At 53.6% G+C, this 23,812-nt stretch overlaps 1 protein-coding gene across 7 annotated transcripts in view; it reads left to right on the top strand.

Moving 5' to 3' along the window:
* MTSS2 (MTSS I-BAR domain containing 2) overlaps positions 1–21,355 on the top strand; it is an 83,341-nt gene extending 61,986 nt beyond the window's left edge. Inside the window, exons 8-15 of one of the 7 annotated variants that reach the window (XM_050922371.1) lie at positions 544–651; positions 4,315–4,412; positions 6,416–6,626; positions 12,961–13,008; positions 13,419–13,484; positions 15,667–15,843; positions 16,167–16,332; positions 18,311–21,355. In XM_050922371.1, coding sequence (XP_050778328.1) covers positions 544–651; positions 4,315–4,412; positions 6,416–6,626; positions 12,961–13,008; positions 13,419–13,484; positions 15,667–15,843; positions 16,167–16,332; positions 18,311–19,083 — 1,647 coding nt within the window. In that variant the 3' untranslated portion in view covers positions 19,084–21,355. Of the gene's footprint in view, positions 1–543; positions 652–4,314; positions 4,413–6,415; positions 6,627–12,960; positions 13,081–13,418; positions 13,485–15,666; positions 15,844–16,166; positions 16,333–18,310 lie in introns of all 7 variants that reach the window. The other 6 variants (XM_050922369.1, XM_050922375.1, XM_050922370.1 and 3 more) reach the window with 6 other exon arrangements.
* The last annotated feature ends 2,457 nt before the right edge of the window (positions 21,356–23,812 follow it).

Below are 23,812 nucleotides of genomic sequence, written 5' to 3'. Positions count from 1 at the left end.
CTGGAGGGGTTGACATTAGCCCCTCCCTGGTTGCGGATCTCCTGGAGCTGTGCTGCCAGGAGGGTTCTGGTGGCGGAGGAAAGGACAATTGCTCCATGGAGTGGCTGGGAATTTGAAGTGGCTCGATGCTCCTGCTTCTCCCCAGGAGGCCAGACAGTCTCACTTCACTCAGGGGCTGGTGCAATGGCAGGTTCCAGTTACACTTCCAGAGCCAAATCCTCCACTGATGTAAACCAACGGCCCTCCCTTGGCTTTGCGAGTGGGGCTGGGATCCGGATTCTCTTTACTTTGCTGGGGTTTTGCCAAGTAGGGGCTGATGAGCTACTCTGGCTGCCCCACCTCTCTGATGCTGGGTCTTGCAGATGTTTTGCTTGGGGGGCTGGCAGAACAGTCAGGGCCAGCCGGCTGGCAGGCAGAGCGGGTTTCACACACGTCCCATAAGCCACTGCTGACTTGGAGGAAGCCAAGCAGGGCAGGAAGGGAAGGGGAAAGCCCTGGTTCCCACGACACCGACTGCTGATGCTTCCTCCTCCTGCCACTTAGACTGGAGAGATCACCATGCTGGGAGAGATCACTCACCTGCAGGGCATCATGGAGGACCTGGTGGTGCTGACGGCAGAGCCGCACAAGCTGCCGCCTGCCAGCGAGCAGGTGAGGGGCGCAGAGATGGGTTGTGCCGGGGGGAGGGAGTACATGGGTGGGGGATGGGAATGTTCGGGGGGGGATATTTCCAGGAGGAAAGACAGCAGCATGTCCACTGGCAGCAGAGAGCAGCTGGCCCCGACAGCGCTAACCCAGATGTCCATCGAGGGTCTTGCTGGAGAGAGGGGAGAGGAACAGAAGCACTTTGTTCTAAATCAACAGTTTCATCAATTCATAGATGCCAAGGCCAGAAAGGACCATTGCAATCACCTTGCCCAGTAGTTCCCAAACTTTAACAACCCACGAACCCCTTTCATGAAAATATAAAATCTCACAAACTCCCTCCTAAAAATGAATATCTCCAGGGATTTTCTCCCTTACCTGAGCATAAATGATAGAAGCAGTGATCTTGGAAATGATTTTTTTAATTACATGCTTATTACACACTATTTGATATTACATTATTATTTATCATTTCAGTATTAATTTTATTACATTATGAAAATGGCAACATACTTCCAAGATTTCACTTATGTAGCTCATATCACTTGGATTAAGCCTCCTACATGTTTCATCAAGGAGTACCAGCCGTGAAACAGCGGGAAGGTATTTAAGGCTCCAACTCAATTAAAGAGTTCCTCCCACAAGCATTAGAGTCTTGAGCAGTCCAGGAGAACAATGCAGGACTACAACAAAGCTTAAACCTGTTCTGCCAGGAAGTCATGGTCATGGGGCTCCCCGCACCCGGAGTTCCTAGGGAAGGTTCTGTCCACCATTACAGAATTTTTTCTGAGAACCCCCTGATACATTTTGTGAACCCTAGTTTGGGAACCACTGACCTAGCCTGACTGTGATGTTCCCCTGGTGTTATCCGGACCGGTGATCTGCTAGGTCACCCCTATCCTTGACTCTGGTAGCCAGCCTTACCCTGCTCTGCTGTGAGAACCCCCACTCCTGGGCTGTTCACGCACAGCCTCTGGCATGTAAGCTGTTCCTTGGATTGTGCAACCAAATGACACTAGCCAGTATCTCCGGTCCCAGACACAACCCTAGGAACCTCCGTCTTGCAGTGTCCAGTTATGCCTGCTGGACACCACAAGCTTATATCAGTTCATCAATTTAACAAAGAAATTGGTATGTACAGTAACTCCTCACTTAACGCTGTAGTTCTGTTCCTGAAAAATGCGACTTTAAGCAAAACAATGTTAAGCGAATCCAATTTCCCCATACGAATTAATGTAAATGAGGGGGTTAGGTTCCAGGGAAATTTTTTGCACCAGACAAGAGACTATATTTTACACACACACACACACACACACACACACACACAAAGTTTTAAACAAACAATTTAATACTAGTACACAGTGATGATGATTGTGAAGCTTGGTTGAGGTGGAAGAGTCAGAGGGTGGGATATTTCCCAGGGAATGCCTTACTGCTAATTTATGAACTAGCAATTGGCTGAGCCCTCAAGGGTTAACTCTCTCTCTCTGCACAAGGCAGCAGGAATGGAGGGAGATATGCGCATTTCCCTTAAGTACACTGCCTTGTTAATTAGATCAGCTTGCTGATAGACAGCTGCTGCAAGCTCCCTCTGTCCTGAGTCCTGGTCTGTCCCCCCTGCTCAAGGGAAGATGGGGTAAGCGGGGTGCAGGAGCAGGGGGGTGAGGGACACCCTGACATTAGCTTCCCTCTTCCTCCCCTTCCCCACCCCCCAGCAAGCAGGAGTCTCGGGGAGCAGCTCCAAGGCAGAGGGCAGGAGCAGCACATGGCAGTGAGGGGAGGGACACAGCTGAATTGCAGGCAGCTGCTGTAGAGGGAACTTAGGGGAGGGGGGAGCTGATGGGGGGCTGACGGTCCACCCTGGTTCCAAGTCCCCACTAGCTGGCTGCAACGGGCTGCTCTTCCTGCAAGCAGTGGACAAAGCAGGAGGCTGCCAAACGATGTTAGAAGGGAGCATTACACAACTTTAAATGAGCATGTTCCATAATTGATCAGCAATGAAACAACTTTAATCAGGACGACTTTAAGTGAGGAGTTCCTGTAATCAGTCACTGGCTTTTGTTTCCCTCCAGTGCTCCCCTCTGTGTGGACTCTTAATTTAATCATGTTTCTGGAATTTTAGTGCCTCAGGATCTGGCAAGATATGTGTTCTAGGGGGATCCTGCACATTGGCTGTCAGCTGGGCCATTTGTTTTCTCACAAACTACCACCTGGCAACTTCCTGCTCTCAACTCCTCTGTTGTCACAGGCATTGGAGCTGCATCCTCATTTAAAGAGACACAGTTACTTTCCAAAAACTTCTCAGAAATAGCATCCTGAAAAACTGGGACCTGGATTAGGGTACCCTCTGCCCCCATTTCTCTGTCCCTGAGAAGTCAGCTATGTGACTGCCCCCCTGGAGGTCAGGTACACAGATCCTTCTCAAAACCTGGGTCACAAGTTACCTGGTCAAATGGCAGAGATTGTGGGGGTAGTCGAAAGCAGGTTTCACTCGCTGCTTAACCAGAGAGATCTGGGCCCCTGTATCCCTCTGCCCCAAGTCCTCCCTGCCATTAATTACAACAACCTTAACATACTCGATGTCTGGTTCTGCAGAGGCTAATCTCATAAAACCAATATGATAGGTTTCGATTGCTTGGGGGGTTCTGTGTTGAGGACAGCAGAACTGACATGAGCTATTGGTTGCCTGCTTCCTCCTAGCACAGGGCATTTATTCCTCAGGTGATCAGTGGAATTACACCAATAGCACCTTTGGGGCTCTTCTGCTTTCACAGGAGGTTTGGCATGGGGGTTAGAGGAATGGTTTTGGGGAGGTGAGTACCCAGCCTCCCAGCCACTCTCCGTCTTTCTAGGGATAAAACAGGATCTTCCCATCCCACCAGCTTTAAACCCCTCTCTCTGTGGCCTGCCCTCAGTAGATGCCTGAGTCTGTTCAAAGGCATCAGCTCTAAGAGCCATCTCATCCCCAGTCTTTGCATTTTTATCCCATAGACACTGCTTTACTGAGGCTGGGCTGGGTTTGTCCCGTCCATGCCCTGATGAGGTGTGAACTGCCCCTCTGATCCTGGAGAGCTTTGCCTGGGCTTGTTTTAAGCCATGAGGGCATATTTGCAGCCTCATAACTATATACATGAAATTACAACCTGTAACCTCACTATGACATCACTATAAGAACAATCCTCAGTACATCATGAGCCTTCTGAAGACACCTGACATGACCAACTTTGCATTGGATACCGCACAACCCTATTATAAGGATGAACATGGGGAGCAGGGTATTCCCCCGAATGCAGAGTGTCACACTGACCTCGTGCATGGAAGGGGCCAGAGGCCAGACCCACAATCATTCCCAGAGTGGAGCTTTGAGAGAAACAGCCCATTGGGACTGACAAGTGGCCAGTGATGGAGACTCCACGTGACCCTTGGGAAGTTGTTTCCGTGCCTAATTACCCTCCCTGTTAGACCTGTAATGCCATGTTTCCAGGCTCAGTTTGTCTAGTTTCAACTTCCAGCCATTGGATCATGTGTGGCCTTTCCCTGCTAGACGAAGAGGCCAGTATTCCATATTTGTTCCCCATGGAGGTACTTACAGACAGCGAGTGAGTCGCCCCTTTGCCTGCTCTTTGATAAGCTACAAGGCTAACGTGGCCGGGCTCCTTCCTCCTTCAGGTAATCAAAGACCTGAAAGGCTCTGACTACAGCTGGTCCTACCAGACTCCTCCATCCTCCCCCAGCAGCTCTGGCTCCCGCAAGTCCAGCATGTGCAGGTATGTACAGAGTGTACAGGGGACCTCACACACACCTGGGATTGGGACGAAGGAGTTTCTGCTTTAATACTCACAACCTCATTGTATAAGTGCTTGAGTGCTCAGCTGGTAACGCTGATAAATGTCCCCAAGACTCCCTGTGGATCAGATGCTAATTGATCATCAAAGCATTGCACTGAGGGTTAGCATAGATCCCTATCTGTGGCATGCGGCTTAATCCTCTGTCAGATGAACTGCTTTTCACAATCAGTGCTTGTGTAACCCCAGAGGAGTTGCTTATGTGAGAATCTTAATACAATAGGAAGGGCCCCGGTGGAGGGAGAATTTGTGGAACACTTGGGGTCGAAGAATGGTTAATTGAACTGTCCACCTCTTCTCTCCCTCCTGGAGTATATGATTGGACCCGACTCACTCACACACCTGCAAGGCTTTGAGCCTTTATCAGAAGTATAAGGGTCAGGCCCCATGTATTCCGCCATCCTGTGGGCTAGGAATTGCCCTGGAATTCCCCCTTTGCCACCAAATTGGGATCCAGAATCTCAGCTTTCTTAAAAGTGACTGTAAAAGCAGCAAAGAATCCTGTGGCACCTTATAGACTAACAGAGGTTTTGGAGCATGAGCTTTCGTGGGTGAATACCCACTTCCTCAGATGACATGCATCTGAGGAAGTGGGTATTCACCCACGAAAGCTCATGCTCCAAAACCTCTGTTAGTCTATAAGGTGCCACAGGATTCTTTGCTGCTTTTACAGATCCAGACTAACACGGCTACCCTCTGATACTTAAAAGTGACTGTTTCCTGCCCTGGTGGTTGCAAAGAAAAGCTTGAAAACATGACCTGAGTGTCACCCACTCAGAGATGTTTGCCAACAGCCTGAAGCGATCACTCTGCCAGACGTGAACTGGCCCCATCAGCTGGCCCTGGAACCTAGAGATAGACACCCAATAAATGGAACTGAATTCCCAGTCAGCCTCCCCAGGGCTCCTGGGCACCCAGCGTCTTACTCATCTTAATACTTAGTGAAAACCTGCATTTTAAAAACATGTCTGAAACAGCTTGCAAGATTTCCCGTGGCGCTGCAGAATGTAGAGAGGCAAGTGTGAGAGGCCTGCCAGCGGTGATCCCCGATCCTGCAGCTTTGAGGGCCAATTCTGGTCAATACTCAAGTCTTTATAATCATGTACTGGAATGGAGCCAGGCTGGGTACATCACAGGAGCACCAGCTCTCCCAGGCACCATCACACACTAAGGGAGTGCTCAAGGGTTGCTGAGGAGGAGATGAAGTCTCCTGGGCCCATAGCACCCCTGCCAGTTTGCACAGATTCTTTGTTTGTGCTTTAAGAGAGTCTTTGGCCATGGGTGTGTCCCTCTGCCTCAGTTTCCCCATCTGTAAACATGGGGGTAACGATACCGACCCACCTTTTCATTCATAGATTCTAAGGCCAGAAGTGACCCTTGTGCTCACCTGTTCTGGCCTCCTTTAGAGCACAGTGCACAGAACTTCCCCAAAATAATTCCTAGAGAAGATCTAGGCTCCTCTGGGGAGGTGCTGTGAGATCTAGGGACGAACAGCTCCCCAGCTGTTGTGGGTGCACATCTGAACTGAGCCGCTGGCCTTCCATAGCACCTCCATTGCTGGCTCTTTCCCTTCACCCCAGAATGTGCTTTGGTGCAGCCAGGGCTAGAGAGGGGCCAGTGAGTAGGGGGACCCACAGAATGAGTGTGTGCTGGAGAGTGCATGCTGCATGGGGGCAGAAACTGGGCCTGCCCCAGAGACGGAAATGCAGGAGTGCACCCCTCTTCCTGCCCCTCACCCTCCCTCCCGCCCCTGCCACCCCCCTGGTCTGTAACTCTAGTCCTGTCGTGTATAAATCTGTGTGGCGGACCTTTGTCTGAAACTGTCTTTTCCTTCCTTTGCCCTCCTCGTAACCCCTCTCACCCTGACAACATGCATCTCTCTCCTGATTGCCACCCCTCCTCCCTCTCATCCCACCGCCCCCCAGCAGTGTTAACAGTACAAAGGGTGGCACCGCTTGGTCCAGCACGTCCCAAACATACTCACCAGGTTCCACCTATCGCTACCACAGCCTGGCGCAGCCGGTGAACGCCAACACCCGCCTGTCCAGCGTCTCCTCCCATGACTCTGGCTTCATCTCCCAGGATGCCACATACTCCAAGCCACCTTCGCCGATGCCATCTGACATCACTAGTCAGGTAAGGGGGCCATGGTGAGTGAATGCCCTCTGGATTCCACACATCCCTTTAAAAAGAGAGGGAAAGTCGCCGTTTCAGAGATCCATGTCAGATCACATGTGCTCAAGCCTCCTGAGCGAAGCAGCGGGTGGTAGTGAGTAGAGCACAGGGACCTCGAGACTCTTGGCTTCTATTCCCGCCTCTGCCACCGATTTGCCATGTAATCCAGGGCAAGCTGCGCCCACTGGTCAGTGCCTGAGGTTCCCCATCTGCCAGAGAGGGGAACATTCGCTGACCGCCTCGGGCACAGTGAGGGTTAATGCAGATGAGGTGGGGCATGGCTTTAATTCACATTGACCCGGTTCCCACTAGGGAGGGGTTGTCCAGCGCCAGGAGGTGGAAGCTCATAGCATGGCAGTGAATCCATGCGAGATAACTGGGCAGATTTCTGGGCGGTCTCTTGACCCCAGTGCCTCTCGTGCCAGCTGGCTGAACAAGCCGTTTTGAAGCCCAGTAAGGAGATTTAGGGGAGAAACCACTGCCATACAATCTCAGGCACCATGGGAGGGGAAATAGACAGAATCACACTTGCATTAGAGTCAGAAAACGTGGCCCCTTCTTAGTCCCTGTGTGCCCCAGGCCGACCTGCTCACCTTAGTGGCAGACACGAGCCCTTGGCACTGGACCTGAGAGGGCGGCTGGGTTTCTGCACCGTCCCCAGAACGCCTCCCAGCCACGGGCAGCTTGTATTGCTGAGGACACGGCCGAGCCGAGCCCAGCCCAGGGTGACTCAGCAGGGCAGGGCAGTAGGGCAGTTGTACCGTGTTGGCCTCGGGTATAAATTTAAACTGACATAAGTGCCAAGGGCTGTGTGGACGCTCTTGTTTTGGTTGGAACCAGGCTTATTTCTAGTCAGCAGAAGTCAGTCACCTAGAAACAAATTTAAGACTAACCTAAATAAACCACCATTAATCCGGAATAAGAGCGTACACGTGGGTTTGCACTGATTTAACTACCCCAGTGCAAATTTGGATGTAGACAAGAAACATCTTTTTACTGTTAAGCTGAGCACTTTCTGTCTGCATCAGGGAGAGATGGGAAGCCTGGAGCCCTGGAATGACAATTTCTGGAGAGGACCCATACTTCACCATGACATGCCCTGAAATATTCAGAGTGACCCATGCCACAGGCATCCTGCCTTTAGCATGGAACTGCAAAGGACTCAGAAGAGCCGGCATCAGGGAGGGATGAGATGGCTTAGGCAACTGCCCCTGCTGTGCCTTCAGGCTCCGGGTTCTGGGCATGGAATTCCAGTGGTGCACGGGATTCGGGTGTAGCATAGCTCCTGCTCTCTTCCCTGCCCATCAGCATCTTCACCTGGGGCTGCTGGCTTCAGGAGCAGCCCCTAGGAAGCTGGGCTTGCTCTCCACTCGGTTTATTTGCCAGTAGTTACCCTCCTTCTAATTTTTCAAGTCTGAAGTGTGAAAGCCAGAAGCCCTCAGTCTGTAGCACTGAACAGGCAGCCCTGGCGCTTGGATTGCTTGGGCATGGTAGGTGTGCAAAGCGTGCTAAGGGCAGTACATGTTGTCAGCAGCACGAGGCCCACATTGCAGAGCTGGCCCTGCTAGGTCAGCCAGGGTTGGCGTTGTGCTGAGTTTCCACATGTGGTGATTGGCTCGCTCTCTGCCTGCCCTGGCTTGGCAGTGACGTGGCTCCTGCAGGATGATCGGGGACACTTTGGGCAAAGGGCAAGGCACCCGCAGGCTGCACACACGTCTCAGACAGCTGCTCATGCCCTTGGCTCTGGCTCTAACCCAGCTGGGTGTGTCTGAGCTCAGAACCGGGCGGTACCGTGCAATGTGAATGCGCTAAGCCAGTCTCACTAACACTGTGCAGCTTTCCTGCTGGTCCGGCTGGGGGTTGGACACCGCCTGCGTGAACAAGACAGAAGCAGGTTCCATCCCCACTACGGTAGGGGTAGGGGACCTGCCCATCATCCTTTCCGCGAGTCTGCTCTCAGCCAGGGCAGGGCCAGTGCGGCAGGCAACGCCAGGGCTGTCCCTCGGGAATCCTAGGCAAGCCCAGAGGGAAGGCAGCTGAGGCTGGGGAGAGAGTAGGGCGCAGCATCCCACGCTTGATTTCTGTCCCCTGGAGAAGGAGCTGGAGGCCAGTCAGTGCAGGGTACACTCCCCAGTGTGGGCTCTCAGGATGGAGTCTGGAGCGGCAGCTCTGTCCCTCCCTCCTGTGAGATGGCAGCAGGAGAGGCTCCTCGGAAAGAGACTGCAGCCTCTGCGCCACACACACCCCCTCAGCCAGTGCTGTGACTGTGTCGTTGTGCCTTGGTTTGGGTGTGATGCAGCAACCGGGTACGGGTACGGGGTGGTGCATATGGTGTGTTGTCTGTGTCAGGGATGGGGAGTGTGTATGTATGAGTGTGATATGTGCATGGCCTGTGTGTATCCGCTGTGGTATTTGATGGGTAAATGGAGGGAGGCGGGCGTTGTACTGTTTGATTGTGTGGGGATGGCATGGGTGTATCTGGATGGTGCATGGAGGGTGTACCTGTCTGAGAAGTGTATATAGAGTGTGGTTGGGTACGTGTGCAGGAGTATATTTATGGTGTTTATATCTGTGTGTGTTGGGTGTATGACATATGGTGGGTGGGGGTGCGTAAGCAGTGAGCATGTACATGTGTACATACACAGGGAGTGTGTGTGCATGTGTGTGCATGTGTGTGAATACACGGCAGGAAAGAGTGTCGGTATACGTACGTACAGGGATGGAGGGTGTGTGTGTATGTACAGGGAAAGAGGAGTGCGTTTGTGTACGTACATACAGGGAAGGAGAATATGTGTGTGTGTGTGTACACAGGGAAGGAGTTTGAGTATACATACCTAGAGGGAAAGAGAGTGTGTGTGTGTGTGTGTATGTGTTCGCGTGCGCGTGTGTAGACAGGGAAGGAGAGTGTGTGTGTGTGTATGTGTGCACGTACATACGGGGAGAAGGAGGGTTTGTGCGTGTACACAGGGAAGGAGGGGGTGTGTGTGTACGTACGTACAGGAAAGTAGGGTGTATGTGGGTGTGTGTGCACACAGGAAAGGAGCGTGTTTGTGTATATGTACGTACAAGGAAGGAGTGTGTGTGTGTGTGTGTGTACACATACATACATACGTACAGGAAAGTGTGGGCCCCATACTGAATGGGGGAGGCAACCTAGTGACAGAGGATGTGGAAAAAGCTCATGTACTCAATGATTTTTTTGTCTCTGTCTTCACAAACAAGATCAGCTCCCAGACTGCTGCACTGGGCAGCACAGTATGGGGACGCGGTGACCAGCCCTCTGTGGAGAAAGAAGGAGTTCAGGACTATTTAGAAAAGCTGGACGAGCACTAGTCCATGAGGCTGGATGCGCTGCATGTGAGGATGCTAAAGGAGTTAGCAGATGTGATTACAGAGCCATTGGCCATTATCTTTGAAAACTCATGGCGAACAGGGGAGGTCCCGGATGACTGGAAAAAGGCTAATGTAGTGCCCATCTTTAAAAAAGGGAAGGAGGAGGATCCAGGGAACTACAGGCCAGTCAGCCTCACCTCAGTCCCTGGAAAAATCATGGAGCAGGTCCTCAAGGAATCAATTCTGAAGCACTTAGAGGAGAGGAAAGTGATCAAGAACAGTCAGCATGGATTCACCCAGGGCAAGTCATGCCTGACTAAGCTCATTGCCTTCTATGAGGAGATAATTGGCTCTATTCCTTGACTTTGTCATAACCTATTCCCAGATTTGGACCTTAGCATCCAAAATATGGGGGTTAGCATGAAAACCTCCAAGCTTAGTTACCAGCTTGGACCTGGTAAAGCTGCCACCACCCAAAAAATTAGAGTGTTTTGGGGCACTCTGGTCCCCGCAAAAACCTTCCCTGGGGACCCCAAGACCCAAATTCCTTGAGTCTCACAACAAAGGGGAATAAACCATTTCCCTTCCCCCCTCCAGGTGTTCCCTCCCTGGGTTCCTGGAGAGATACACAGAAGCAAGCTCCATGAATCTAAACAGAGGGACTCCACCCTCTCCTATTTCCAGTTCTGGAAATACAAGCACTTCCCTCTTCACCCAGAGGGTATGCAAAGTCAGGCTAGTAAATCTAACACACACAGATTTCCCCCGACTTCTTCCTCCCACCAATTCCCTGGTGAGCACAGACTCAGTTCCCTGGAGTTCCCCACTAAAGAAAAACTCCAACAGGTCTTAAAAAGAAAGCTTTATGTAAAAAGAAAGAAAAATACATAAAAATGGTCTCTCTGTATTAAGGTGACAAATACAGGGTCAATTGCTTAAAAGAAATATGAATAAACAGCCTTATTCAAAGAGAATGCAATTCAAAACACTCCAGCAACTACACACATGTAAATACAAAAGAAAACAATATAAACCTTACTGCCTTACTATATTTGTACTTACAACTTGGAAACAGAAGATTAGAAGGCAAGAGACAGAAATCCTCTCATAGCCGAGAGAGAGACCAGAACAAAGGACTCACACACAAACTTCCCTCCACCCAGATTTGAAAAAGTCTTGTTTCCTGATTGGTCCTCTGGTCAGGTGTTTCAGGTCACTCCTTTCCAGGTGAAAGAGACATTAACCCTTAGCTATCTGTTTATGACAGACTTTAGCAAAGCTTTAGATACGGTCTCCCACAGTATTCTTGGCAGCAAGTTTGGACTGGATGAATGGACTATATGGTGGATAGAAAGCTGGCTAGATCGTCGGTCTCAACGGGTAGTGATCAACAGCTCCATGTCTAGTTGGCATCCGGTTTCAAGCGGAGTGCCCCAAGGGTCAGTCCTGGGGCTGGTTTTGTTCAATATCTTCATTAATGATCTGGAGGAGGGCATGGACTGCACTCTTAGCAAGTTTGCAGATGACACTAAAGTGTGAGGAATGGTAGATACGCTGGAGGGTAGGGATAGGATACAGAGGGACCTAGACAAATTAGAGGATTGGACCAAAAGAAACCTGATGAGATTCAACAAGGACAAGTGCGGAGTCCTTCACTTAGGACGCAAGAATCCCATTCACTGTAACAGACTAGGAACCGAATGACTAGGCAGCAGTTCTGCAGAAAAGGGGGGTTACAGTGGATGAGAAGCTGGATATGAGTTGACAGTGTGTCCTTGTTGCCAAGAAGGCTAATGGCATTTTGGGCTGTATAAGTAGGGGTATTGCCAGCAGATCGAGGGACGTGATTATTCCCCTCTGTTCGGCATTGGTGAGGCCTCATCTGGAGTACTGTGTCCAGTTTTGGGCCCCACACTACAAGAAGGATGTGGAAAAAATTGGAAAGAGTCCAGCAGAGGGCAACAAAAATGATTAGGGGGCTGGAGCACATGGCTTATGAGGAGAGGCTGAGGGAACTGGGACTGTTTAGTCTGCAGAAGAGAAGAATGAGGGGGGATTTGACAGCTGCTTTCAACTACCTGAAACAGGGTTCCAAAGAGGATGGATCTAGACTGTTCTCAGTTTTGGCAGATGACAGAACAAGGAGTAATGGTCTCAAGTTGCAGTGAGGGAAGTTTAGGTTGGATATTAGGGAAACAAATTGCACTAGGAAGGTGGTGAAGCACTGGAATGGGTTCCCTAGGGAGGTGGTGGAATCTCCTTCCTTAGAGGTTTTTAAGGCCCGGCTTGACAAAGCCCTGGCTGGGATGATTTAGTTGGGGTTGGTCCTGCTTTGAGCAGGGGGTTGGACTAGATGACCTCCTGAGGTCCCTTCCAACCCTGATATTCTATGATTCTATGATGTGAGTGTGTGTGTGTGCGCGTGTACAGAGGGAAGGAGGGTATTTGTGTATATATGTACATACAGGGAAGGAGGATGTGTGTGTGCGCGTACATGTGGAAGGAGAGTGTGTTTGTATGTACGGGGAAGGAGGATTTGTGTGTGTGTCTGTGTGTGCACGTACAGAGAAGGGGGATATGTGTGTGTGGTGTACAGAGGGAAGGAGGGTCTGTGTGTGTGTACATATGTACAGGGAAGGAGGGTATGTGTGCGTGTGTCTGTGTGTGTATGTATGTATGTATGTATGTACAAGGAAGGAGGGTATGTGTGCATGGTTGTGTGTAAGTACAGGGAAGGGGGTGTGCGCATGTGCCTGTAGGCTGGCTGTCTGTACCTAACACTTGCAGGGCACTCTAGCTGTGTCTGCGCTGCTGGCTGTGGGGCTGGTCGAGACGCTCCCGGGCTTGGGGGTGGCGTTTTTCTCCTCTCCTGCCGCATGCCTTTGGCTTTGTAACCAGTTTATTGTCTTCCTTCTCTGTGTGTTTGTTTGCCGCTCCTGCTGCCGGACTCTGGGCATGGCAGAAGTCCTCCAGCTCCGCATCCTCCGAGGCCTCGGAAACCTGCCAATCAGTTAGTGAATGCAGCTCCCCCACCTCGGTTAGTTCTAGCTCTACCGCAGGGGCGTGCTCAGGCGGTGAAAAGGTGAAGCCTTCATCAGCAATGTCCCCCTCTCTCTGTCCCTCTGCCTCGCTCTGTCTCTCACCTCACGGGGGCTACGTTTCCCATGCAGATCCCCAGGGCACCTGTGGGGCTCTTGGGAGACGCACCCCTCCCATCCCATTAATCTCCCCCTCCATCTCCACCCCTGGGCTGCCCTGGCTCTCGGCTGGCTTTGTGCTTTGTCACGGCTCTGAAGCCCTGGCGTGCATCTGGCTTCCCTCCCCCCGCCCGCCATGCTGCTCAGCTCCCAGGCTTGGGGGGACATGGCACGCAGGTGAGCGCAGGATTTTCTTCACCACCGGTTTCTTGCTGTGTTTCAGCTGAAACCTATGAATGTAGCTCATGTGGCCAGGACTGACAGAAGCTCCCGAAGAAGCCTGAGCCTGGTGTGTATTTCCCAGCGTGTCAGTGGGCAGGGCCCTCCCTGGCTGGAGACTCTCCTGTGCTTTGTGTCTGGAGGGCTGGCTCTCCGTCCCCGGGCCGGACCTGGGCCAGGCTATGCTGCCCGCGCTGACCCAACCGGGGTGAGGCTGGCAGGCCAGCGGGTGGAGCAGCGGGACGTGTACTTGCTGTACCTGAGTGTCAGGGCAGCCCGCACGATGGGTCTTGGCTGTGTGCTGGGTATTTCCGACGCTGCGCTGGTGGGGCAGTGAGGCAGCAGGGATGGATGAGCAGAGCCACGTTAAGTGTTGATAATTGTCTCTCTCGCTCCCTGAGCTACCCCAGCACTCACTGAGCAGCCTGGAGCTCCAGGCCAGCAAACCCGCTGCTTGGCCCACTGGCCTGGGGTCTTCACCCTCTGTGCTCCTTGGCTGTGACAGCAGAGTTGGCCTCCCCATGGCTTCCCGTATGACAGGGAGTGGGGCTGCATTCCCCTTGCCTGCCCCGTGGGTCACCTCTCAGCCCTTACCCTGGGGTCTCCAGCCCAGGCCCTGTCACTCGGCTGCCTGGGGGTCAGGCCATCCTCTCTGCACATCTTCTCTGGCTCCTGTGGGGCTGGGGGGCCAGGCTCCACCCAGAGCTCCAGGACACATTGGCCTTCCAGGAGCAACGGCAGCGAGTCTTGGAACCCAACTCTGCCGCCCGGCTCGCGCTACGCTCCAGCAAATAGCTGTACAGACATTCGGGCTGGTGCTCACAAACCCACCCCTTCTCCAGGGCTCCAGCCCAGCCAAACACCCACACAGCTAGTGTCAGCGCTGGGGCCTCAGCCCAGGTCTGTAGGTCCGGGCTCTGAGACTTGCTGCCAAGGGGGTGGGGGGATCCCTCCTTCCAGCCACCCCCCCTCTCAGCCCCTTCCTCCTTTCTCTAGCCACCAAATGCCTCCTTTCTTCCCACCCCGGCTGAGCTTGGCCTTGGCAGGATGTCACAGGCCATTCCATAGGCCAACCTCAGAGGGAAGCTGAGACACGGGGGACACTGGGGACTGCCCTGAAGGGGCCCAGCCCTGGTCATTTCACTGACTGCCGGGAGGCTGGAACAGGGGCTCTGCGGTGCCAAGGAGTGGGGCTCACACAAGGGGCTAAGCAGGCGTGTGGGGACAGATGGGACATGGGGTAAGGAATGCAAAGGATGGATAGAAATGTGGCCAGGAGGGAGATAGATGGGGGTCAGTGGGAAAGGCCAGGGAGGGGGATGGGTGGGAATTTGCAGGGAGGAAAATGGAAGGGGGTGGGCAGGGAGGGAAATGGGCAAGGATGGACGGGGAGGGGGATGGGCAGGCAGGGGGATGGGCAAGGATGGGCGGGGAAGGGGATGGGCAAGGATGGGTGGGGAGGGGGATGGGCAGGCAGGGGGATGGGCAAGGATGGGTGGGGAGGGGGATGGGCAGACAGGGAGATGGGCAAGGATGGGCGGGGAGGGGGATGGGCAGGCAGGGGGATGGGCAAGGATGGGCGGGGAGGGGGATGGGCAGGCAGGGGGATGGGCAAGGATGGGCGGGGAGGGGGTTGGGCGGGGAAGGGAATGGGCAAGGATGGGTGGGGAGGGGGTTGAGCGGGGAAGGGGATGGGCAAGGATGGGTGGGGAGGGGGATGGGCAGGCAGAGGGATGGGCGGGGAGGGGGATGGGCAGGAAGAGGGGTGGGCAAGGATGAGTGGGGAAGAGGGTGGAAGGAATGGGAGGGGTTGGTATCTTGCCCAGATGATGGTGTGATTGTGGCTGGAGGTTATTACTAGGCATTGGGCTGAATGGTCCAGGCTAGATCCCCCTCGGGACTCCCTGTACACGCACACACGCGTGCACATGCACAGCCTTTGTACACTACATGTGGCCGCGGAGAGGCTTTGGTACACAGGGAAGCAAGACCTTGGTGTAGCAGCCCATCCATCCAGGGTAGCGGCAGGATGATTCACACAGCCGCTGCCTCTGCTAATGTGGTCTCCCTCATTTTGCAGGGGTCACTCCAAAGCAGCCAGCCAGTCATTCCTCAGTTACCACCAGGACCCCTCCCTCCCCCCCATCCCCACACTCTCCTCTTTTTCTTTCCATGCTCACTAATCTGTTGCTACGTTTTTGTCCCCCTGTGGCCGAGCCCCCTGCCTTACCAGGCCTGCGTTGCCTTTGCAGGATTGGTCCAAGGCCAGTCCTTATGACCAGCCGGTGGTCAGCACACTGCAGCGGAGGAAGGACCGTGTGGAGCATCTGCGGGAGGCCGAGCTGGGCACTGCCAGCGTGGGGTATCCGGGAATTAACTTGGAAGATGTGCCCAGGCCCAGGATGTCCCCGGCTACCATCGCTGCCAAGGTACAGCTGTTAGGAGCGAGGGGAGGGCAACATGGGACCAAGGCGACTGTTTACAGCACTGAGTGCCGGGTTCGAGCTCTGCTCCTGCGCAGTTCCATTGCAGTTCCCTGGGAGGGCCTGGATGGCCAGACCCTGCCCTCCCCGTCGCTGGGGATGGCCGTGTGCACAGACCTGCTGGCTGGGAATCGGCCCCACCCAACTTGCAGTATTCATGTCAGTTGCTCCTGACTCCCAGTCGTGCCCAGAGACCAGGGTGAGAGGAGCAAACTTCTCTGACTGGGAGCTGAGGCAGATTGTGACGGGTCTCACTGATTCGCCAACAGCATGGCGAGGAGGTGTCCCCTGCTGCCAGCGACCTGGCCATGGTGCTCACCCGCGGCCTGAGCCTCGAACACCAGAAGAGCAGCCGGGATTCCCTGCAGTACTCCAGTGGCTACAGCACCCAGACCACTACTCCGTCCTGCTCAGAAGACACCATCCCGTCTCAAGGTAGCCGGGCCGGCAAGGGGGCTGGGCTGTCCAGGCCTTGGAGCTAAGTGCTCAGCCAGGGCTGATCCCAGGACTCACTGAGATCCACCATTCGCATGGCCAGGTCACTGCTGCAGGGATCTCAGGATGGAGCCACTGGGTTCCCAGGGCCACCCAGAGGATTCAGGGGGCCTGGGGCAAAGCAATTTCGGGGGCCCCTTCCATAAAAAAAAGTTGCAATACTATAGAATGCTATATTCTTGTGGGGGCCCCTGCGGGGCCTGGGGCAAATTGCCCCACTCCCTGCCCCCCCCAGGCAGCCCTGTGGGTTCCTTCTGAAGGGATCAAACAGGGGAGAATAAATCAGATGCTGCTCTGGAGCTGCAGGCTGGGGCCGAGCTGGGGGCCGATCTGGGAGGGAGCCGGGAGCTCCCATCATGCTGCAGGGCATTCTCTACATCCAGTTCTGCAAATGTATTCTAGATTCATAGAACTGGGGGGCTGGAGGGGACCTCGAGAGTGCAGCCCCCTGCGCAGAGGCAGGGACCAGCGGGTATGCTGAGACCAGCCCGCATAGGGGTTTGTCCTACCTGCTCTTTAAACCCCCAGAGGTGGGGTTTGCTTGGTGACCTTGGTATTGAATAAATAAATAACGGTTCCTTGTCACAAGCCGGAGGAGACAATGGCTTCAGCTTTTTCAACATTTGTTGCAAAATGTGCTTTTCTGTTTGCCCACCAGCTTGTGTTTGCATGGTGTGGTGGGTGGGCTTTGGGCATATTTGCACCCTTGACTGTGGGGTGGGGTGTTGTGGCTGTGTTGTAAGTGGTGTGTGTGTGTTTTGTATGATTTTTGTGTTGTGCTTTGTTTGCTTATTTCTGCATTGTGTTATGTTTGTGTTGTGTGTAATGTGGTTGTTGGTGTGTGATGTGATGCTTTGATTGTGTGGCGTGTAGTCTGGTTGTTAAGTTTGTATTGTGTTTTTTATCGGAAGTTGTGGTTGTGTTATGTGTGATGATGTGTATTTTGGATCATGCTGATTATAGGTGCCGGCGTTTTGGCTCTGTGGTGTCATTGAGTTGCTGGTGGTCATTGTGTCTGGAATGGTTTTGTTGCTGGTGGTTCTGTGTATGTAATGCGGTTGTGGTTCTCTTGCTGGTTCATGTTTTGTGGTTGTGTTGTGCATGCTGTGGCTGGTGGTTTTGTAGCTGGAGGTTGTGGTTTGTGTGTCATTCTGATGTTGGTGATTGTGTTGCATGTATTGTGGCTCTGGTTGTGTTGCTGCTGGTGTTGTGGTTGTGGCATGTGTGTGACATGCTGATGCTATGTATTGATTGTGTTGTGGCTCTGGTTGAGTTCCTGCTCACGGTGGTGTGGTGGTTGTTGTGTGTCATGCTGATGTTATGTGTTGATTGTGTTGCACATGTGGTTGCGTTGTTGCTGGTGGTGTGGTTGTGGTGTGTGTGTGCCATGCTGATGATATGTGGTGTCATTTGTGTTGCTGGTGGTCATGTTGCACATGTTGCGGCTGTGGTTGTGTTACTGCTGGCGGTTTTGTGATGTGTTTGTGCCATGCTAATGCTAGATGGTGTTGATTGTGTTGCATGGGTTAGTTGTTGTGGTTGTGCCTGTGTCGTGCTGACACTGTATATTGTTGGTGATTGCGTTGCACATATTAGTTGCGGTGGTGTGTTGCGCTGATGCTGCATGTTGTTGATTGTGTTGCATGTGTTGGTCGTGGTGGTGTGTCGCGCTGATGCTGCGTGTTGTTGGTGATTGTGTTGCATGTGTTGGTTGTGCCTGTGTCGCACTGATGCTACATGTTGGTGATTGTGTTGAATGTATTGGGTGTGCCTGTGTCGCACTGATGCTGTGTTGTTGGTGATTGTGTTGTATATGTTGGTTGTGGTGGTGTGTCGCACTGACGCTGCACGTTGCTGGTGATTGTGTTGCATGTGTTTGTTGTGCCTGTGTCACGCTGACGCTGCGTGTTGCCCCCAGGCTCGGATTACGACTGCTACTCGGTGAACGGCGATGTGGAGTGTGACAGCCAGAGCGAGTTTGACAAATCCTCCACCATCCCACGCAACAGCAACATCGCCCAGAACTACCGCCGCATGATCCAGACCAAGCGCCCCGCCTCCACCGCCGGGCTGCCCACCGGGACCCCCCTGCCGGCCAGCGCCCCCCCCGGCGTGGCCACCATCCGCCGCACGCCCTCCACCAAGCCCTCAGTGCGTCGCACCCTCTCCAACGCTGGGCCCATCCCCATCCGGCCCCCTATTGTCCCAGTGAAGACCCCCACGGTGCCCGACTCCCCTGGCTACACTGGGCCCACCCGGGTGGGCAGTGAAGAGTGTGTGTTTTACGCCGATGACGCCTCACCAAACGCCATGGACTTCGCCAAAGCCTCGCCCAAGAGGCTGAGCCTCCCCAACACGGCCTGGGGCAGCAACGCCATGGAGATCTCGGTGTACCCGGGGCCAGGGCAGCACCTCTCTGCCGAGGAAGAGGAGGACCAGCAGCTGGCCGCCAACCGGCACAGCCTGGTGGAGAAGATTGGTGAGCTGGTGGCCAGTGCCCATGCCCTGGGCGAGGGCCAGTTCCCCTTCCCCACCGCTCTCTCTGTCCCTGGCCCTGGAGAGGAGACGCCCACTCTGCCCCCAGCTGCATCCAGCGAGCCCCCCGCTGAAGACATGCTGGTAGCCATCCGGCGCGGCGTGCGCCTGCGCAGAACCATCACCAACGACAGATCCGCCCCCCGGATATTGTGATGACACCCCGCTGCCGCCCCTCCCTCCCAGCGCACCCCATGGGAAGAGAGCAAACACAGGGCCGGGCTGAGTGTAGAAGAGAAATCAATCCAGTAAAGAATCACAGAGGCAAAGCCACTTTATGGAGCTAGAGACCAATTTAGATTTAAATGGAAATTAAAAGTCTTTGCTAACAGACTCACAAGGCGCCGCCTAGGAGGCACTGAACTGGTTTTGGAGCCTATTTTATATTTCATTTCTCACGCCCTCGTCGTTCCCCATCCCCTGCCCACACCTTGCTCCTGGCTGTTAAAGACTCCTCGCTGCCAGCAGGAGTCAGCGCTACAAGAGGGGGCACCCCCACTGTGTGTTGGGGGGGCACAAACCTGGACTCGAATAAGTAGCTATATAATAAGTATAAAGAACACACACAGATAGACACACACACAACGCCAAGGACCGCTAGCTGCTGTCCTCCACAAGCCACCTCCCTCCTCTTCCTCTGGACGGAAGATGCACGGAGTCCTGTGCTGAGCATCTGACCACCTCCCTCCTCTCTCCTCCCTCCCTCCCTCCCTCGTGGCTGCAGTGAAAAGAGTCACCAGAGCACCAGCGGAGTGGAGAGCGTTCCTGGCACACTCTGAGGTGCTTTGGTGTCACAGGCCTTTGCTGGGGGAGCAGCTGCCCCCACACGTGTGCCCCCTGGGAGCGGGTTTTGGGGCTAGCACTTCACAGTCTCCTGTTGAAAACTTGGCAATGTGCAAAAGGCCAGGCTCTCCTCCCCTCCCGATTAGCTGAGCTGCGGAAGGACTTCCCCGGCTCTGTCCAGCGTGTCCAGCTTTCAGGCCAGTGGCCATGGGGTACAGGTGTTTCTCAGGAGGTTAGACTGCTTGTGTGGGTCTCTAGCCATAAAGCGACAAGGCAGGGGTCAGGGTGCCCAGTCACAGCTCTGTGCCAGGTGCTCAGATACAGCAGCGTTGGTAATTTAAAGGAACCGGCCTGCTTTTCCCCGCATCCAGCTTCGCAGTCGGCCTTAGCCTGGGACTGGTAACCCAAGTACAGGGTAAAGGGGCTGCCAGATAGCTATGAATCCAGCAGGCTTCTGCTCGGTGTGCTCGCGAGTGTCCCAGGGGATCTGGGGTTGGGTGTCCTGAAGCTGTTTGTGCAATATAGTCCCCATCTGGGTGTTTGAATGAGTGTGTGTCAGGCTGGGGGGGGTGCACATGTGCCCAGCTGGGGGTGGATGCAGGATTTTGCAGTGTGGCGAGGAGTGCATCTGCCCACACTCACTCCTGCTCACCACAACAGTCGTAGCCACCAGATCAGCACAAACACAGCACGCTGACATCAGTGGTTCAGCTGCACAGGGCCGGGACGGTCAGCACCAGGCCCCAGTGGATGTGTCATGGCAAAGGGCCCTGGAGCTGAGAGGCCCATCGCTGGCATTACGCTACGCAGGGCTGTGCCGCTGGGACTTGGTGCCCTGAACCGTCCCTTTCCCAGTAAGATGCTGTCCCATGAGGAATGGGAATCTCAGGTCTTGCTCAGGGCCATTCTCCCCCAGACCCTCCCAGACTCACAGCCAGTCACACCTACTCCACACACAGTGCCATTGAAAAGCATGGGGACTCCTCACACAGGAAGGTGTTACTCAGTGGGAATAAAGGTGGCAGAATGAGACCTGCTTCTTTTACAAAACACCCATTAGCTTCAGTGGTTACAAGGTGAGCAGAGCTGGCAGCCAGAGCCCACGAGCCCCACTGGAGTTCTGCCTCAGTGAGGACACCGTTCTCACTGGGACACATGGGGGCCCTAGGTCACAGCTCCTTGTCATTGAGCTCTGATGGTAAATGTAACGCTGCTTCGCCCAAGGCCACCTAGAGCTAATGGTCATGAGTGTCCCAATAATCATGGCCTCTTGGCATCTCCCAGCACTAGGTTCCTGGGAATCTGCTTTCCCACTCCTGCCACCCTGATGGGGTGCTGCATCCTTCCTCAGAAATCAATGGCAAAACCATAGACCGTGGCATGATCACTGTCCCCCTATTAACTGGATTTCGAGTCAGAGGCAATAGAGCCACAGAAGCATTAATAAATAATAATAATAAAATAATAATTGGAGATATACCACTCTCCTAGAACTGGAAGGGACCTTGAAAGGTCATTGAGTCCAGTCCCCTGCCTTTACTAGCAGGACCAATTTTTGCCCCATATCCCTAGGTGGCCCCCTCAAAGATTGAACTCACAACCCTGGGTTTAGCAGGCTAGTGCTCAAACCACTGAGCTATCCCCCCCATTAATTGGGGGGGTGGGGACAGATTTAGGGATGACTATCTGTGTTCTGTTCATAACCTGGTCTGATAGATACATCTCCCTCACTTATAAGCAGGGCTTTGCCGTGTTGGTTGGATAAATACAGTGGGAGAACCAGGCCAGTGCACTCCCATAAAGACCTTGCAGCAGCTGTGCCAAAGGAAGGGTTCACTGATTCCGCGTGATCTGGATCACTTCGTAAACTGGTGCAAGCAAACGATGTGCATTTTAATAAGGGTAAATGTCCATGTCCACATCTGGTAACAAAGAACATAGGCCATGCTTGTGGCCTGGGGACTCTCTCCTGGTACACAGGGGCTCTGGAAGAGATGTGGGGGTGGATAATCAGCTGAATGTGAGCTCCCAGTGCAATGCTGTGGCCAAAAGAGCGAATGTCACCCTGGGATGCATCAACGGAATGTCGAGTAGAAGCAGAGAGGTTCTTTTGTCCCTGTATTTGGCACTGATGAGACCACAGCTGGAATCCTGTGTCCAGGTCTGGTGCTAACCATTCTAGAGGGATGTGGGTAAATTGGAGAAGAGTCAGAGAAGAGTCATGAGATTGATTAAAGGATTAGAAACCCTGCCTTGGAGTGACATACTCAAGGAGCTCAGTCTATTTCGCTAACAAAGAAAAGGTTAAGGGGTGACTTGATCACAGGCTGTAAGTATCTACATGGGGAACAATCATTGAAGAATGGGTGCTTCCATCTAGCAGATGAAGGTCTAACACGGGCCAGTGGCTGGTAGTTGAAGCTAGACACGTGCACACTGGAGAGGAGGTCTCTGTGTTTCCCGGGGAGAGTAATTAGCCATTGGAGCGATTTAGCAAGGGTGGAGGTAGATTCTCCGTCAGTGATAATGTTAAGATCAGGACTGGCTGCTTCTCAAAAAAGCTCTGCTCTAGGGATTACTGTGAGGAAGTCCTATGGCTGGTGCCGTGCTGAGGTTTCAAACCAGGTGATCCCAGTGGGCCCTTGTGGCCTTGGAATCTGAATCTATGCCTGGCCTCCTCCATGCCCCTGCCATGCATGTCGAGCTGGTAGAGCGTGCGGGTGCTCAAGCTGTCTGCCTCTTGCCCTCCCCCCCCCAACCTACAACATGTGTGCTGGCTAACGGAAGGTGCCGTCAGGAAGGTGGAGGGATTTGTGATGAGTGGATGCGTGACTGGAGGGGAGGAAGCTGGGGCAGGGTGTCCTGGCTGAACAGCAGTGGCCATGTGGTCTATAGGGTTTGGGTTTGGAAAGGGGAGAGCTGGTCTTTCCCTGTATCTGATTGGCTAGGAATGAATAGTACTCAACCAGCTTGCTAGAGAAATGCTGAGTTATGATTGGCTGAGAGCTGGTCTAGTCCACCCCCCTCCCTTCCTCACCCCTTTACCTTAGGCAGCCGGAAGCCCTGGCCTTACACCCTCCGAAGGACCAATAGCTCAGTGGTACCATCGTCACCAGGTGGCTGACCACAGTGGGATGGGGACAGAGAACCACGAAGGGAGCCACACGAGGGCTGCCCTTGGCCTGGTGTATTTTGCACTGAACAGTAGCTGGGCAGAGGGGATCCTACGGCGATGGGAGCCATGTCAGACCCTGGATACGCAGACTGAGCTACTATGGATATAATAACCCAATGATTGGGGATCTCCATTGATTTAGGTGAGTCGCACCAGAGATGAGCAGGGCCCATTGATTTCAGTGAGTCGCACCGGGGATGAGCAGGGCCTATTGATTTCAGTGTGTTGCACAGGAGATGAGCAGGGCCTATTGATTTCAGTGTGTTGCACCGGAGATGAGCAGGGCCCGTTGATTTCAGTGAGTTGCACCGGAGATGAGCAGGGTCTATTGATTTCAGTGTGTTGCACCGGAGGTGAGCAGGGCCCGTTGATTTCAGTGTGTTGCACCGGAGATGCGCAGGGCCCATTGATTTCAGTGTGTTGCACCGGAGATGCGCAGGGCCCATTGATTTCAGTGTGTTGCACCGGAGATGAGCAGGGCCCATTGATTTCAGTGAGTTGCACCGGAGATGAGCAGGGCCTGTTGATTTCAGTGAGTTGCACCGGAGATGAGCAGGGCCTGTTGATTTCAGTGAGTTGCACCGGAGATGAGCAGGGCCCGTTGATTTCAGTGTGTTGCACCGGAGATGAGCAGGACCTATTGATTTCAGTGTGTTGCACCGGAGATGCGCAGGGCCCGTTGATTTCAGTGAGTCGCACTGGGGATGAGTAGATCCCTTTGATTTTGGTGGAGTTGCACTATCGTTGACTCCTGTGGTTTTGATCTTACTGTTCATCTCTCCTGTAGCCTGCCAAGCTTTCAGCAGCATGCAGGGGGTTGGCTCTCCTGGTCTTTGAGAAACACTTCGGCCAAGCAGAGCAATCCTGTGCCTCTCTGAAGCAGATGTGTGATGGGTGGGGCTGGAGAGGAGGGATTACATTAAGAAT

The sequence above is a fragment of the Gopherus flavomarginatus genome, chromosome 14 (genome assembly GCF_025201925.1).
Source record: "Gopherus flavomarginatus isolate rGopFla2 chromosome 14, rGopFla2.mat.asm, whole genome shotgun sequence".
NCBI lineage: Eukaryota > Metazoa > Chordata > Testudines > Testudinidae > Gopherus > Gopherus flavomarginatus.
Note: the sequence above shows the minus strand (reverse complement) of the source record. Positions and strands in the feature narration are given on the sequence as shown.